General features: G+C 38.2%; 1 protein-coding gene across 1 annotated transcript in view; it reads left to right on the forward strand.

Annotated features, from left to right (window-relative positions):
- FREM1 (FRAS1 related extracellular matrix 1) overlaps positions 1-18,850 on the forward strand; it is a 131,612-nt gene that overhangs the window by 18,605 nt on the left and 94,157 nt on the right. Inside the window, 6 exon segments of the mRNA XM_080709437.1 lie at positions 3,915-4,023; positions 6,856-6,990; positions 10,125-10,469; positions 11,522-11,664; positions 17,313-17,509; positions 18,381-18,471. Of these exon segments, the coding sequence (XP_080565563.1) occupies positions 3,915-4,023; positions 6,856-6,990; positions 10,125-10,469; positions 11,522-11,664; positions 17,313-17,509; positions 18,381-18,471 (1,020 nt within the window).

Genomic DNA, 18,850 nt, shown 5'->3' on the forward strand with positions numbered 1-18,850 from the left:
AGGGGGGAAAAAAAATCAATTTTTAAACAGAAAACATAAAAAAGTGGAACATCTTTTGCCAGCTGCAAAATATTTGAGGGTCACATTTGGACTGAGGTTTTTTAGTTTGAGAACTGGTGTCCTTGGACAGTTTTTTTTTTGCATTATATAGGTCACTGAAGTGAGAGATGAATTTGTTCATAATTTACTTATTTATTTATTTATTTATTTATTTATTTATTGTGATGCTTGGAATTGACCCTAGAGTCATTCTGCCTCTGAGCTATACCCTCAGCCCCATTTTATTTATTTTTTATTGGGGAACAGAGTCTCGTTAAGTTGCTGAGGCTGGCCTTGAACCTGCAATCTTCATGTCTCAAACTTCCAATTATTGGGATTACAGGCATGTGCCACCATGTCTGGCTTGTTCATGATATTTTTAATTAATACATTCCTTTATTCTCTTTTTAATGAGAGCTTTTCGTGGTGGTCTTGAATTTTAATGAATCACTCTGACTCAATGAAGGGGGTTCCGTGGCCTCATAACTAATTTCACTACTGGACACGTTTCCTCAGGGAAGTCCTCCTGGTGTCTGTGCTAAGTCCCTTTTGCTGCAGGTTCACCCCTTCCCTATTCAGTATTCAGTGGGAGTGGAAAACAGCTGCCTACAGTCTTGCTGGTAATAACATTTACATCCTTAAAGACCCACCAGCAAGTCAATTCAAAGAGGATGGGAAATTTAAATGAACAGATTGATACGGACTTGAGTTCAGATATTAAGGAAAATGAGTGTTCCTGGGGTTACTAGACTGTCCTCTGTGTAATTTAGGTGTTTTCAGCATTTAGCCTCAAGGGCATTCAAAAGACTGTAGATTATAAATGCTACATGCTGGCCTTCGCTCTTATTTTCTTTCCTTTATAAAAGTGTGCAGCAGCTGACTTTTTTTCTTTACTTTCTTTACCTCCCATCCCTTCCCTGTTAAGAAGTAATTTCTCATTATACATCTAGTTTTACCTTGAGCTCACAAACAAAGCACTGCTATTCTGGTTGCTTTTTGTATGTGTTTTCTGGCATTGTAAAATGTAATTTTAAAAGCAGAACCCGTCCAAATCTGTGATTTTTTTATTTTTATTTATTTATTTTTTGCTAGAAGGTAACTCTCAGTTTTCTCAGGGGAGATTATGTGGGCTGAAAGCCCTGGGCTTAGGGTCCAACCTAATATATATTTACATTACATTTCTCAAAAAGACATTTCCTGCTCCTGGGGAGTTTCAATTTTACTTTAGTACCCTTGAATCTATTTATTTTGTTATTAAGTATTTGGAGGTGTATTGCTGTTTGATTATCCTCCAGAATAAACCCCACTTTGTCGAAAAGCAGGCAGTGTGCCTTGTTTTTCTGTATTATAGGTCATCCTTTTCTGTCAATATCTGGTGCAGTATATACATGGCATGAAATAAAGCTCAAATCTTATCACAAAGCTTCTACTTATTAGTTATGAATTTCATGAAAGCAAAAAATCTATATATTTAAAAATGTATCTAGTAGGATAGATACCTTTAGATTTGGGTTTCTTAAAATCAGCAACCATTTTGGATCAGATAATGCTTTTGGTGAGCGGTAGATGTTAGCATCCCTGACCCCGCCCACTAGATGTCAGTAGCATCCCTCCTCCCAGATGCAATATCTGTGAAAACAAAAATATCTCTAGACATTCCTCAATATCTCCTGGGTGGAGGAGGATAAAATCAGTCCCAGTTGGGAACCATTGATATATGCTCTCCCTTAGAGATTTGAGTGGTCTAATGTTGGACTAAGACAATTTCCATAACAATACATCTCCAACATATTTGCTGATTTTGGCATAATAAATGATTTGATGGCAAAGAAAATTTGAAAATACTGATATACTAAGGAACAAAATCTGGAGCTTGAAAAAGTGAAGTAAGGTTATAAATAGAAGCAGAAAGTATAATAGAGATTACTAAAGTCTGGGAAGAAGAGGGAGAGGGAGGATGGAGAGAGGATTATTAACAGAGGGTCCAGTTAGCTAGGAAGAATACTTTTTGTTTTTTGTACTGGGGATTGAGCTCAGCTACACTTTCTGCCTTTTTTATTTTTTTCAAAACAGGGGCTCACTAAGTCGCTGAAGCTGGCCTTGAACCTGTGATCCTCCCATCTCAGCCTCCCAAGTACTGGGATTTCTGGCATGTGCCACCACACCTGGCTTAGAAGGAATAACTTCTAATGTTCTATAGACACAGTAGGATAACTATGGTTGACAACATCTAATTTTATAGCTATTTATTAGCTATTCAAAAAAATAGCTATTATAGAGGATTTTGCATGATCACAACACAAAAAACTGATAAATATTTCAGGTAATAGTTATATAATGAATCTGGTCTGACCATTGCACATGGCGTATGTTGTAGCATCAGAGTAGAGCCTATAAATACGTACAATTATGTGTCAATAAAAATAAAAATATTTAAGCCGGGCATGGTGGCGCACGCTTGTAATCCCTGCCCTTGGGAGTATGAGACAGGAGGATCGCACGGGTTCAAAGCCCGCCTCAGCTACTTAGTGAGGCTTTCAGCAACTTAGTGAGACCCTGTTTTCAAATAAAATATAAAAAAGGTCTGGTAGACCACCATCAACAGATGAATGGATAGCAAAACTGTGGGAAATACACACAATGGAATTCTATTCAGCCATAAAGAAGAACAAAATTATATCATTTGCAAGAAGATGGAAAGCCCTGGAAAACATTATGTTAAGTGAGATCAGCCAAGCACAGAAGGAGAAGGTACATATGTTTCCTCTAATATGCCCAAACTAGGAAACACAAAGGATACCAGTGGGACTCCTGATAATGGAGGGGAAATAGCAGTAAAGTTTGAATGGAAAGATAGGAGAGGAGGAAGGCTGATCCTGATTAATGAGGGTCTACATCTGAACATGTGTAAAATTATGAATAAGACATGGTTAACCTGGACAACCATTGGTGGGAGGGGGGGAAGGGAAAACGGGGCCGGGGGGGAGAGGGCACCAAATATAGTTTAAATGTATACTATTTATGTTCAATAAAAAATTGTTAAAAAAAAAAAAGGTCTGGTGGTATAGCCTGGAGATAGAAAGCCTCTGGGTTCCACCCCCAGTATCACCAAAAAAAAAAAATTATTTAAAACAATAATAAAAAATATCGAGGTCCTGGGGTATAGCTAAGTGACAAGAATGTTTTCCTAGCATGTGAGAGCCTAGGTTTGATCCCCAGTGCTGAAAAAGAGGACTTTTACATAAATATCCTTAGCAAGATTATTAATAATTGGAAAGAGTATAAAAGTCCATCAGTCAATCAGTGAATGGATAGGCACAATGTAATATATTAATTAAAATGGAACTATTAGCAATTAAGTAGAGAGGATTACTGACATATGCAATGGGGAGGACAAATCTTAAAACACTAAGAGAAGAAGTCAGATATAAGAGACTGCATACTCTATGGTTTTATTGAAAAGAAATTTCTTGCAAAGGTGAATCTACAGAAACTAAAAGTAGATTATTGGTACCTGGGTAGGGGATGGTGAGGAGAAGTCACAGTCAGTGAGCCTGAGGGCCTTGTGAGTGTAATAGAAATGCTTTAAAATTGTTTATGTGATGATTGCACAACTTATAAATTTATAAAATGACTGGAAATGTATACTAAAATGAGTGACTTATATAATATGTAAAAATTGCCTCAAGTGGTTATAGGAAGGAAGTTTATGTAAAAATTAGAACTAAACTTTACAACTTTTAAAAGATGAGGTCTGAGAGCAGCAGAAGCCTGAATCTGTTTTTGCCTCTGCCTGTGGACAGAACCCCAGGATTCTGGGTACTTTATTCTTGACCTCGTCAGCATGGGGTTTATGTGCTTCTGTTTGTTTACAGATGGAGTTGGAGGTACACGATTTCTTCTTTGAAAGGAGTGCGCCTATCACCGTCCACATCTCTGTCAGAACAGCAGACACGAATGCCCCCCGCGTGTCCTGGAATACAGGTGAAGCTCAGCGCGAGGTGGTGAGCAACAGCCCCTCAGGGAATCCCAGAAAGTATGCGGGTCAGGAAAGAAGGGTAGTTTTATTCCCACTTTATACATGAGGTAACTGAAACCTAACAGATTATTGGACACGAGAGAGCTGGCTTTGGTTTGTTGTATTTATTTTTTTCCTAGTGGCAGGATGAGAAATTGAAATGCGGCACCTTTGTGTTCATAAAGCCACGTTCTTTTCTTGGTGGAAGATCAGCCAGAAGAACATCTTTCAAATGAATGAAGGAAACCCGTGACTATTAGTGATACTGAGCTATAGTCGAATGAATTGAGAGAGGAAAGGTCTCCAACTTGAATTGTTCAGAAGGATGGAAGGAAAGTGCTGACTAGAATGTGTCGTCCTATTTTTGTGTTGGGTTGCGTAGAAACCAAAATACATAAACAAGAGCATAAGCTGCTTTACAAAAAAAGGCTTTGCACTGCCTCTCCATTCTAAGCGGACTCATAATGTGATAGATATAGAATAGAAGTAAATGTGGACTGTAAGTGAAGGTTTTGTTCTTCCTCACTAATCCCATCAGTAGCATTCAAAACACACGGATAAGTGGATTGTATTAAGGGAGAAATATTTACTTCTGACTTAAATCCTCAGTTGACAGCTCAAGCACAATGCCATGTGAGTCTGTGTACACATGCATGCGTTTATATGTATGTGAGTTTTTGTGGAGATGAAAACCATGGGTTTAGAAGCATGATTTATAATTCTGGGTTTGTGTTCACCTCTCTACCTCTACTAGAGGGATAAGGAGAGAAAAGAAGATGCTGGTCACCTGAGGTTTTGTGATAATTATATATGATGTAGACGATTACTTGAGTGTGGAGATGGCACAGTCTAAATGTGCATGTGTGACCCGTGACACCCAGCTTTGTTAAGGAGCTCCAGGTTTGGTTTTGGCTACACTGGACATTAGAAATATTTTTTTTTCAGTATTGGGGATGGAACTCATAGGCATTCTACCTCTGAGCTACACTCTCAGCCCTATGTTTTATTCTTTTTTTTGAAAAAGGATTTCACTGAGTTGCAAAGGTCTAGGAGTGTAGCCTGGAGGTAGAAGGGTTCCATCCCCAGTACCACAAAATAATAATAATAATAATAATAGTAATAATAATAATATTGTTCACAGTGATCGTGGGAACATATATGCACTCTTCTTTTTTCAGTCATACATTGTATGTCTTAGTCTAGTTTTCCTAGAAGATAGACTCTCAGAAAGATCTTATGTGCCAGTCCTTTAATGAAAAGCAGAGTAAGGGGAAAAGCGAATAAAAAGGTGGTGTGTCTGTCAGCTTTTTGTCACTGTAACAAATACCCGAGTTAATCAACTTACAAAGAGAAGAGGTTTAATTCAACTGATTTTTGGAAGTCTAGTCCATGGTTGGCTAGCCCTGTTGCTTTGGGCCTATATCAAGGCAGCATATCATGGTGGGACTATGTAGGAGAGACAAAACTGCTTATGTTCAAGATCCGAACTACTACAGTTGTGATTGCTGAGCTGATCACAACTTCTCAGTCAAAGGGGATTGTTCTCTAGTGCTGTCTCCAGGGAGGAGACAGACCACTGTGTCTTGGAAGCCTTAGAGGTGGGGTGGGGAACAGGTAAGCAATCTGTCAGTACAGAGCCCTGTTGGACAATGGAAGGTTTGATGATGCTATAGCTCCCTATCTCTAACCTATAACTAACATCTGCATGTTTAGTGCAGATAAACATTCTGCTTGCTCCAACTAGCAAGCATACCTTTCTCTGAAGATTCTCTCTGGCATGCTGGGTCTAAGGAAAAGGTTTTATTTTCATCCTTCATTATAAAAGTTCCTTCCTTATTATAGTCTAAACTTTGCAAAGTATCAGGCACTTCACATCTAACACCATTAAACACACCCAGGCAAGCAGCTGTGTGTTTGCATATTAATCCACTTTATATTCTCCGTCTTGTGGGCTATGTATACTCTTCTAAATTACATGTCTTTTGTCCACTTAAAATATCTGGATATAGAGCTGGGTGTGGTGGCGTACACTTGTAAACTTGTAAGTTACTTGGGAGGCTGAGACAGAAGGATTGCATGTTTGTGGCTTCATGAGACCTTCCACAAATTAGTGTGACCCTGTTTCAAAATAAAGGAAAATAGGGCTGGGGTGTATCTCAGAGGTAGAATGCTCCTGGGTTCAACCCTAGTACTGCAAAAAAAAATTGAACATAGCTGGGCAAGGTGGCACATACTTGTAATCCCAGATACTCAAGAAACTGAAGCGAGTATCACAAATTTGAGGCCAGTCTGAGCAACTTAGTGAAACCCCGTTTCAAAGTAAAAAAATAAAAAGCATTGGAGACATAAGCCAGTTGGGAGCACCCTTGAGTTTAATCCCCAGTATTAAAAAAAATCTGGATAGTTTTTTGAAAAATTCTCCATGGACATTTTGAGTCAGAGGCCACTGTGAACCTTTCATCTGTTTTTCCTTCGGTATTTAGTTTCTGGTACCATTCTGTTTCTTAAGGATACATCAGGGAGCTAGGTATGTGGCTTAGTGGTAGAGCTCTTGCCTGGTATACACAAGGCCCAGCACTGCAGAAAAATAGAGGAGAGTATATCATAAGGAAACAGTTGTTAGATTGAAGTTAATAGTACTAAAAATAAAAATATTATTAAAAGCAAAAGTTACTTTCTAGTTTCTTGAAAAGTTTCTGGAAACAGGATTTTCAGGAGTGGAAAGTCATTATTCTCCTTAAGCAGGCATGCTGGATGCCATGGGGCATTCCAACACATTTCTCTGCTTCCTTTCATAGGTCTGAATCTCCTGGAGGGGCAGTCCCGAGCCATCACGTGGGAACAGTTTCAGATTGTGGACAATGACGATGACATTAGTGCTGTCCAGTTGGTCACCGTCAATGGCCTGCAACACGGACGGCTTACAGTACGAGGTGAGTGATCTCCCTGGGTAAGCCATGAAAGAACCCAAGAAGTACTTTCTTCAAAAGTAAACCACATTTAACAGGATCTGTATGACATCTCTTGGTCAATCCCTCCTTCTTTCCCCTCCCTCCCTTCCTTCCTTCTTTCCTTTTTTCTTTCTTTGGTACTGAGAATTGAACTTAGGGGCCTTCTACTTTGAGCCACACCCCTATTCCTATTTGAATTTTTATTTTGAAACAGGGTCTCACTAAATTGTAGAGGGCCTTGATAAGTTGCCAAGGCTGGCTGTGAACCTGTGATCTTCCTGTCTTTAATCTCCCAAGTACTGGGGTAACAGGTGGGACCACCGCACCTGGCTTCTTGGGCCCCATTTCTAAGTAAAGTTGTATCCAAAAAATCTGGAAATCTTGAAACCGTCAGCTTTTTTTGTAAGATACTCAAATCAGTGTATCACTATTTATGAACCATATCATGTGCTTGGCTTTTTATTTATATTGGGTTTGCTTTCTGGATGTCATGTAGAACTCCTTCAAGATCTGTTCCTTTAACAGATTATTTTTTCCCAGTTGGATAACAAAATATATCCTTCTTATTCCTCTGCTTCAAAGAAGTATTTGGAAAAAACAAACAAGAAAATCCTATCTTATAAAACACTTCAGGAATCATGATGTTATTATGTTGTTATTATCAGTTACCATAGTTTAAAAGAAATGAATTTATAATAATAATCATAAAGATGGTAGTTAACAAGATAATAGCCCTACTAAAATGATATTCATACTTTATGATAAAATAATCTGTTGCTTGTAATGAGCTTAGAGGATTTAATTCAATTATTCTCTTAGTTTGCCCAACTGTAAAGCAGAAAGAAAGCTCATTCATCATCATTTGTGATTAGGGAATTCTGAAACTTAAAAAAGGATAAATTATGATAAATTATTTTGCCTAACCCCAGGACAGTGGGAGGCCAGTTTAAACCTGGATGTGTCAGTTTGGTGGGGATTCAGTTGCATGTATGAGCAACTTGACAATGTTGGTTTAATAATTAGAGTCACTTTCTTTATGCCTCTGATGCCAGAAGAAAGAGAAGGGACAATGAAAGAAGTCTTGCCATCTAAGTTCTCTCACGAACAAGTTTTTCCAGGAGCCCAATACAGTGACTTCCATTTCTAGTTCCTTATCTGTCTATGTCACATACAACCCTTTGGTACAATGAAGTCTAGACACCTGAGTATTTTTAAATGGTTGTCCTGCCCTGCCAAATTAAACCAGATGCTAACAGTATGGAAAAAGCAGAAAGTTGCCTCTGGGCAAGTATGTAATAATGTTTGTTGTTACACAGGTGTTAATCATTTATTCTCCTGAGGTCTTTAATATAGTTATGTAGTGACAGTAAAGAAATAGGGTATGCCTGCTATCAAGAATTGTAATATTTTGTTCAAAAACATGAAGCAATGTTTATTAATACAGCAGAGATGAAACGGAATGGTCATCCCTAATGCAATGTTGTTCTGGTTTAGAGGAGGTAGAAAATAATGCTAACATTTATTAATCATTTACTTTGTGCCAGATACTGTGCAAACGATTCTACCTACTCTGTGCCATTTATCTCATTTCAACTTTATAAAGTGAGATACTGTGGTGATCCCCTTTTTATAAATGGGGAAACTAAGATTTACAGAAGTTGACTTGACAAGGTCAATACACTTAGAAAGTGGCAGAACTAGAATTTGAAGCAGTCTATTTGATATTAGAGCTGTGGCTTTTGGCCCTCAAACCAGTGACTCTCAAACTATATAGTATGCCTTACACTCTCCTGGAGGGCTGGATAAGACACAGAAGGCTGAGTTCCATCTCCAGAATTTCTGTGTCAGTAGGTCCCGGTGGGGCCTGAGAACTTGCCTCGCTAACAGTTCCCCACATGGTGCTGATGCTGCTGTTTTGAGCTCACTCCTCTAGGAACTGCTTCCAGGCAGGATGATAACAATGAGTTGAAGAGTAACTGGCATTATAAGATTTCTGTTTTCAGGATCTCTCATTTTTGCTATGGAATATAGGTAGAGATTTTTATTAGACAAGGTTCTGCAGAGAATCAAATCCAGTAAGATATACATGAATATATGTAGAAAAAGATTTATTATGGAAATGATGGAGACTGAGAAGTTTTAGTATACGCTGTTGGAGAACCAGAGAAGCCCATGGAATAATCAAGTCTTAGTTCAAGACCTTCTAACAAGATGTTCATGGTGTAACTCCCAGTCCAAGGTCAAAGACCTAAGAAATAAGGAAGGTTTTAGGTGGTAGGTGACAGGGTGTCTGAGTCACAGATTCTGAAGTACCCAGAGCCAGGGGTCCTGATGTCTGAGGGTAGAAGAAAATGGATGTCCCAACTCACAAGAGAGTTTATCCTTCCTCTGCCTTTTTGTCCTACTTGGTCCTCAACGCGTTGAGTGACATCCCCCCACATTGACGAGGACAGGTCTTCTCTGTCCAGTCTACTGATTCAAATGCTAATCTTTTCCAGAAATATTGTCCTCATGGAACCATTCATAAATAATGTTTTGACAGCTATCTGGGCATCCCTTAGGCCAGTTAAGTTGGCATATAATGTTATATCACACTATGATTATTCCTGTTTTATAGATGAGTCTCAAATAAATTAAATGCTTTGCCCAATTTATACCGGGAATATGTATTAGAACCAGAATTCAAAACCAGATATGGTGTCCTAGAAGCACACTAAACAATCTACAGACAATCCTTGACTTAGGGTTTTTGATTTATGAGTGGTTTATTGGGGCCGTTGAATGTATTTTTTTCCAGTACTGGGGATTGAACACAGACCTCACACATGCTGGGCAAGTAGTCTACCACTTATCTATATCCCTACCCCTTTTAAAAAATTTTTATTTTGAAAAGGGGTCCTTATAAGTTGTCCAGGCTGGCCTCAAACTTTTGATCCTCCCATCTCAGCCTCCTAAGTAGCTGTGGTTACAAGCATGTGCCATTGCGCCCAGCTTAAATGCACTTTTGATTAAGGGTATTTTTGGTTTATGATGGTGTTTGAGGGGCATACCAACACCTCCCTTCAGGTGCTATCACTGGGCTTCCTAGCTCAGTCTGACTCTGTTCTCTCAATTAGGCGGGAAAGGTTTTCTCTTTACTGCGGCTGACCTTCAGGCTGGAGTTGTCCGCTATCACCATGATGACAGTGACTCCACTAAAGATTTTGTGGTCTTCAGGATATTCGATGGCCATCACAGCATCCGTCACAAGTTTCCTATCAACATCTTGCCCAAAGATGATAGTCCCCCATTCCTCATAACCAATGTCGTGATTGAGCTGGAGGAAGGGCAGACCATCCTGGTTCAGGGTTCCATGCTAAGGTCTTCAGACATGGACTCCAGTGACGACTACATCTTCTTTAATATCACAAAACCCCCACAGGCTGGAGAAATTATGAAGAAACCAGGGCCAGGACTCATAGGTATGTTTTGGGCACTTAAGATCATTGGGATGGAATCAACTCTTCTATACTGAGCTTCTATGCTCCTGAGAGTTTCCTGACATTTGTGTCAGAATCTGTGCTAAGAAGAACATCACATTCATAAACTGTGATACTGATGTTGCTCCCATGTTAAAGGTGGGGAGTCTGAAACCCAGACAAGTTGATCTAGTCAGAGTTGTGCATCTAGAAAGTCCTAAATCCTCAAGGTAACCATTGCACTATGAAAAGCACAAGCAGGGATGATAGAACAAATTAGTCTGAAGGTCAATGACTGATAAAGTAAGAATCATTTCATAAGTACTTTTTTTGGCATTGTGGATTAAACCCAGAGGCATTCTACCTCCGGGCTATATGCCCCGCCCTCTTTATTTTTTATTTTGAAATAGAGCCTCGCTTGGTTGCTGAGAGTCTTGATAAATTGCTGGTCTTGAACCTGCAATCCTCCTGTCTCAGCTTTCCAAGTTTTGGGATTGCAGTTGTGTGCCAACAGGTCCAGCTTCCTAAGTACTTAGGTGGGTTGGAAGTTTGAAGTAGGGATCAAGTAATCATTGGTACTTTGTATATTTGAAATAATGCTATATATCTTGGAAATATTTTTCACTGCTATTTTTTTACGTATTGAGAAAGGAGTAAGCTGGGCCTGGTGGTGCACACTTGTAATCCCAGCACTTGGGAGGCTGAGACAGGAGAATTACGGTTCGTGAACAGCCTCAGCTACTTAGTGAGGCCCTTTGCAACTCAGTGAGACTCTGTTTCAAAATAACGAATTAAAAAAAAAAATAAGGCTGGGGGTGTAGCTCAGAGCTAGAATGCCCCTGGGTTCCATCCATCCCCAGTACCACACACACACACACAAAGAAAGGAGTAACAGTTTTAATTTGTCTGCATTATTATTTATAAGCTTTGATAAGAGCATTTATGCAGACTCCTTGGGAGTCTGTAACACACTAGGCAGAGAAGACTTTGAGAGGTAAGCTCCGTATCACTGTGCCCTAGCACCTAATGTACGTGGTGTTTTGTGGACCCAACAGGATATCCTGTCTCTGGTTTCCTTCAGAGGGATTTATTTAATGGGATCATTTACTATCGCCACTTTGGTGGAGAAATCTTTGAAGATTCATTTGAATTTGTCCTGTGGGACAGCCATGAACCTCCAAATCTCTCAGAGCCACAGGTAAGAGACTATCTCTGAACAGTTGTCTAGAATCTCGCACACAGATAGCAACTCTGGGAACTATTAGAAAGTACATCAAAACAGGTTTTGAGGTTCAAAGTTTGAAAAGTGATGGATTAAGGAAAATAAAGCAGATTTTTTTTTTTTGCAGTGGAACTACATGAGCATTTGCTTTTTTAAGGTTTTATAAATATCTATGTGTTCAGTGTTTCTATGGTTATTTAACCATGGGACCCTTTTATATAGAACATTTCACAAAAATTTCTTGCTTCCTAACACTCAAGAAAACACATATTTTATATGGAGTAGTTATAAAGTATAATGAGCTCTAGAGTTAGGCAATCTGAGTTTTATTCCCTATCTGGATGCTAACCAACTGGTCAACATGTCCTCCTCGCTCCTTATTTGTAAAACAGGTAATAATAGAACTTTCCTTTAGAGAATAATAATAGAACAGAGTCAGCGTGAGGGTAACTGATAAAATACTTATGGAGTACTGAACTTTTCTTTCTTTCTCTCTTTCTCTCTTTCTCTCTTTCTCTCTTTCTCTCTTTCTCTCTTTCTCTCTTTCTCTCTTTCTCTCTTTCTCTCTTTCTCTCTTTCTCTCTTTCTCTCTTTCTTTCTTTCTTTCTTTCTTTCTTTCTTTCTTTCTTTCTTTCTTTCTTTCTTTCTTTCTTTCTTTCTTTTTTTGGTGGTACTGGGGTTCCTGGAAGCCCTTCTACCTCCGGGCTACATTCTCAGACCTATTTTATATTTTTGAAACAGGGTCTCTTACGCCAGCACGGCTGGCTTCGAAACTTCAGGATCCTCCTGTCTCCGCCTCCCAAGCGCGGGGATTACAAGCATGTGCCACCATGCCCGGCAGTACTGAACTTTTTGATATGTGATAATAAATAATTTGCTATTATTTATTGTTTTGAGGATTTAAGTGTTTTTAGTATCATTAGAGGATATAATATACAGACAGACACACACATACACACATATTTATACACATACATATACATATGTTATAGGATATAATAGAGAAGTTGGCTTAAACAAATATTATCATATAAAAATTATAGAAAATGGAATCATTATAGTGCCTGGACAACTATGAAAGGGGGATTTCTTGCAAGGAGAGCAGTTAGTAGTAGGTATTAAGAAAAAGGTCAGCAGAAATTAAGTGATCACCTACTATATACAGTATTACATAGTAACTTATCAAGCTCCTCAGTAACTTAGTGAGACCATGTTTCAAAATAATAAAAAAAATTGCTGGGCGTGGTGGTACACGCTTGTGGTCCCAGCGCTTGGGAGGCTGAGACAGGAGGATCACACAGGTTCAAAGCCAGCCACAGCTACTTAGTGAGGCTCTCAGCAACTTAGTGAGACCCTGTTTCCAAATAAAATATAAAATAGGTCTGGGAGTATAGCCCAGAGGTATACTGGGTTCCACCCCCAGTACCACAAAGAATAATAATAATAATTAAAAAATTAAAAAGGGCTAGAGGTATATCTAGAAGGTAGAACACCCCTGGGTCCAACCCCCAGTACAAAAATATAAAGCGGATCAAAACTTCAAATTACTATTTTTCCTTTCTTTTTTTTTTTTTTTAAATTTGTGGTACTAGGGATGAAACCCAGGAGAATTCTACCTCTGAGCTATACTCCTAGCCTTATTTTTTATTCTTTATTTTGAAACAGGGCCTCACTAAGTAGCTGAGGCTGTCTGTGAACCATGATTCTTCTGTCTCGGTCTCCTGAATGCTGGGATTGCAAGTGTGTGCCACCACACCCTGCCTTCCTTTTCCCTTCTTTTTTGCTATACATTTTTTATATGAACAAGTACAGATGTCACATTTCTGTATAATAAAGTCCACAGTATTAAAACATGTTGAAACAGAATTAGTTCTAAATCTGGTGGGCAAATAAATCAGACTAAACTGTACATTTGGTGATGTTTATTCTCTATAATAAATGGATTTTTAAAGAGGCCATAGTCACATTTTCCTATGCTTCCTTCTTTATGTGGAAAGGGAGAGAGCTTTCTACAAATGTTCTCTGTATTCATGTACCACATATTTTCTGGCTCCTGAATAAGTTGACCTTCTGTGTCTGTGGATCCCACTTCCATGGATTCAACCAATTGATGATAGACGACATTGGGAAGAAAGTTGCTTCTGTGCTGAAAAATGTAGACTATTTTTTCTCTTTATTATCCTCTAAATAATAGTTGTGTAACCACTAGGTATAGCATTTATTATGTATAAGAAATCTCGAGATGGTTTGAAGTATATAGGAGGATGTGTATAGGTTATGTGAAAATAACCATTTGTATATGGGTTTTGAGCATCCACAAATTGTGTATTTGTGGGGGATCCTGGAACCCATTCCCCACAAATACTGAGGGAATGACTATATTTCTCCAGATCTGGCTTGTGTATGCATCTCCTTCTCTAGCTGACATCTCTACAGGTCCATCTTACCGACCTTTTAAAAAGTCATCTTGCCCAAAAAGCATTTAGCATGTTCCCCTAAAAACTTGCACAAAACTGCTATACTTAATAGTGTAAAGAAAACTGATATTAGAAGTAGTTCCAGGGAGTGAGAAATAATACTGGGTATTCTCAGAGGAAGAAGGAAATCAGAACAGGCAGGAATCAGAGATTAGGGCAGAGGAAGTGTCAAGAACTCAGGCTATCAGAGAGTCAGATGCCAGTTAGGACAGTTAGTACAGTATTATATTGGAGCCTGAATTTGAGGGTCAAGGTCAGACTTTGTCATTTTATATACTGATTTCTCACTCTCATATTCTGGTCCCCTCCAAGTCTGTATGTGCTTGTGGCCATCACTAGACTGGAGAGACTTGGGGAAAGCCAGAAGGCAGTGGGGAAAGCTGGAGGGCAGGGAGCCTAGAAATGAGCTTGAGTTCTAGTTTTGCACTCTTTATCTGGGACTGAGTGCTTAATAATGTCTTTGTTATAACCTGACTTCAGTACAATGAGAGTACTTTATTTCTCTGTGGATTTCATTAAAATAGGATTTTTCTCACCCACAGACAGACACATGGTAATTGTTTGAGCATGCATAAATATGTAAAGACACATCAACTTGGGTGATCATAAAGGATGTTGAAAAATGTGCCCTCCAAGAATTACTGTAAGGGTATAAAAAAAACCATGCTTGTACATTCTTTTTGCATAAAGAACACATTGGAGAATAAATTAGCATGGAAAATGGTCTCTTTGAAGGCACAATAACTATTGTTTCCTTATTAAATCCAGTTTTTCAATTAAGTAGGGACTCACTGATCCACACTATGGCTGGGAGATCCCACAGAGAATTTCTGAACTTTGTAGATTAGCAAAATGCTGTAATTGGGGAAAAAATCATGCCACAGATTCTAGGAGACTAGAGAAATGACTATCATTGTATTCTTTTATTTTGATAGCTGGATTTAGTTTTTAATTATTGAAATGCTCCATAATGGATAATAAGCATGCTATGGATTTTTGTAAAAGTAATAAAAGGACAAAGACAAGGAATAAATGTAGTGGGCACCTACTCAGTACTCAGTACTCACTGTTCTACTGTCTTGTTTGATTATGATAACAATAGTTATTATAATAACTATTGTTATTATGTCTAATGTACAAAAAAGGAAAAAATTGAGTTCCAAAGGGGTTGAATTATTTGCCCCGGGTAAAGGTTGGTGAGCAGATATTTAGGTATTTTCTTATTTCATGGCAAAAGCTTAACCATGGTTTAGTGTCTGCTTTTATGTCATTCTAAAATGGAATTCTCTTTATTTTCAAATTGTTATTATGAACACTGTTGTTATAGACAAAATTATCATTGCAGCATCGAAATAAATCAAAATCAGGGCTCAAATTCTTTCATGTGGCAGATACTAAGCAATGTATCATTTCCAGAGGGAAGATGCAATAGCTTTCTTGTAGCCAAGCATAGATCATTCTAAAGAAATTAACTTTAGATAAAGTCTGGTTGGCCTGTCCTCCTATAGCCAGTGAATGTGGTTTTCAGGTAAGTCTGCATAAAAATCATAAACAGGGCCTGTTGACTCATTCTGTTAGCAACAGTGATGACGTACCTTCTGTTTACAAAGTATTGTGCCTAATGTGGAGATACGGAAATGACTGTAATATTTATTGAGTATCTACTACACATCAGAAATCTTACCTACATAATAATACTTGGTCTTTATAGAATTCTGTGAGGTTATTAATTTTTTAATAAAGAAAATTAATACCAAAAAAGTTAAGTAACTTGTTCAAGGCCAAATATATAAATGGTATGCTCGGGACTTTGATTACAGTCTAATTCATTGTGGTTTGTACTCTACTATGCTCTTACAGAATGTTTAGTCTGAGAGACATTTTGATATGTAAACGAATAATATAAGATCATGAGATAAGTATGTTATTTGAAGAATGTTTTAGTTATTTCATACTCCTATAACAAAATACCTGAGACTGGGTAATTTTTTAAGTAATTGAAACTGATTCCTTGCAGTTCTGGAGTCTGGGAAGTCCAGGATGCAGGCACCAGCAGGTTCAGTGTCTGCTGAGAGCTGCTCTCTGCTTCCAAGATGGTGCCTTATTGCTGTGTCTCTAAAGGGGGTAGATGCTGCAGCCCCACAAGGCAGGAGGGATGGAAGGATGAGCTCCTGATGTGGAGATGTAGAAATGAGTGTAATATTTTCCTCCAGCTTTTTTTTTTTATAAGGCCCTGATCCATTCATGAGGGCAGAGCTTCATGGCCTAATCACCTCATGAAAGCTTTATACTGTTGCATTGAAGTTTAAGTTCCAGCATTAATATTGGAAACAGGCATTCAAAGTGGAATTCAGAAATAGTTCCAACTGAGAAAGTGACGGATGCTTCAAAGTAGAGTCTTGAAAGCCAAGAAAGACCCAGATGTTAGAGCACTGTAGGTGGAAGAACCTGATACATAGCATAGAGATGTACTTGAGGGCTGGATCACGGTCCACTGTGTGCTACTGGAGTGTTGGATTAACACTGAAAGGTAGTAAAAAAAATAGCATGTCTAAACTGTGAAGGTTACTTCCTGGGTGATTGCTTACTTTTGCAAAGGTGAATTAACTAATTTGACTTGTATTTTTTTTTAAGATAGCACTAGAGATAGGAAAAGTCTAGATTACTACCAGGAATTAGGGCTAAAAGAAAGATCTTGGCATCATACATAAAATAAATTATAAGAGCTAAGCCAGAATCAGTAGGAATGACACCTGAGGGTTTATATGGCTTCCGTAAGGGAAATTTTACAAGTAAAAACTTGGTTCTGTGTTAAGTGTGAGTTCTGCCATCGCTTCTAGGATTGCTGATTGAATAGAGCAAAGTGTCACAGAATGTACAGGCTGTTGGTAGAAGGAAACATTTTGCATTTCATATGCTCATTCTATAGTTCTCCTGATTGAATTAATTATAATTGTCTTATTCTATTCCAAAAATATAATGTCCAATGAATGAAGGCTATTTCCTTTTTAACTTACATCCTTTGTAGCTCCTGAACCATTATAAAAGACAGCTTCCAAAAGTCATCTTAATTGTATCTAGGTGACTGTGGGGCTTTCTCTTTGGTGTTTTCTTGATATTTCAACAGTACAGATATTTTTCTTTCAGGCAGTGACCATCCATATCACTCCAGTGGATGACCAACTTCCAAAAGAGGCTCCTGGAGTTTCTCGGCATTTGGTTGTCAAGGAAACAGAGGTGGCCTACATAACTAAGAACCATCTACATTTCCTAGATACAGAATCTTATGATGGGGAGCTCTTCTATACAATAACAACGCCTCCATTTTTCTCTTTCAGTAACAGGTATCTCAAAGTCATCATGTGGTCTACTAGAATGGAGTGTCAGTGTATAGTACTATGATTTAGTTGCTTCCTTGGTCAGATGTGAACTAATACCCAATTCAACATTTGCCTTTATCCCAAACTTATCTCATTCCTCCCTTCAAAAACCATATTAACTAGTAGATGTCCTATAGCTACATTATTTTTAGCATGGGTAGACTTAAAATAGTCTCTACTCCCTGTTTTCTAAAAAGAATGCTTATTTTTCTTTTTAGTAAAAGAAAAAAAGTTTTGTGCTACTGGGGATTGAAACCAGAGACAATTCTACCACTGAGATACACTTTCAGCCTTTTTAATTTTTTTGGTTTGAAACAGAGTCTATGTTATGGCTTGTAGGGCTCAAACCTGTGATCCTTCTGTCTCAGCCTCCCAAGTACTCAGATTACAGTGATGTGACACTGCACCTAGCTATTTTTTTTAGTAAAATTTATTGAGGTCTTCATAAAATTATTTTTAAATATTTTCAGGCTGTAGAATGGTCCTATTCTGTTATCCCAATCCAGAAAAGCAGCATAGTATGCCTTAGGCTGGTGTCATGTATATGAGAGCAGAGAAATATTTGAGGGTAAGAACAATTCCCTTGAAAGGAGACATGATGACAAAGCCAAACTTTTTTTGACATACTTTTTGCAGTCCCGATGAGAATTGCATTGATGATTCTGGACTTAACCCTAGAAGCCTCCAACACAAAGAGAAAATATTAAGATAGAACATTTGATTCCTTCCCATGATGAGATATTTTCATTTTGTTAAATTTGGTTATGGGCTATTTGATCAAAAAAATTCTTAACTGAGAAATTAGCTAATGCATTCTTTACTGTATTTCTTTTAGACATTTAGATGCTGGGAAATTATTCATGGTGGACAGCATACCAAAACTGAACAAAAATCCCACCGCTCTGGGGCTAAGGTCATTCACTCAGGTATGATGATTCGCTAAAATGTTTGATAAACGTGGTACAAGCTCCCTGAGAAGGTGCGGCATGCCTACTGTTGCACGTGAGAATTCAGGATCCTGACATCTGCATAAAGTGCTTTGGTGTCTTTATTCTTTTGGCTTAGACATTTCCACTAAGCAGGTGACATTTATTTTGTAGTGCTGTATCAAATTGGATATACTTTCAAAATCTGGTAATAATTCAACACAGTTTTGGGCTAGCAGCAGGACTTTGATTTGGGGTTCCTGTGTAAATATGTTTATTCCACCAAAATAACTTTGCTCAGTACTCAATTATATGAGTTTCTTACGGCTGCCAAACAAAGCATCACAAACTGTGTGGCTTAAAATGATGGAAACTTCTT

Source organism: Muscardinus avellanarius (genome assembly GCF_963383645.1).
Source record: "Muscardinus avellanarius genome assembly, chromosome: 13".
NCBI lineage: Eukaryota > Metazoa > Chordata > Mammalia > Rodentia > Gliridae > Muscardinus > Muscardinus avellanarius.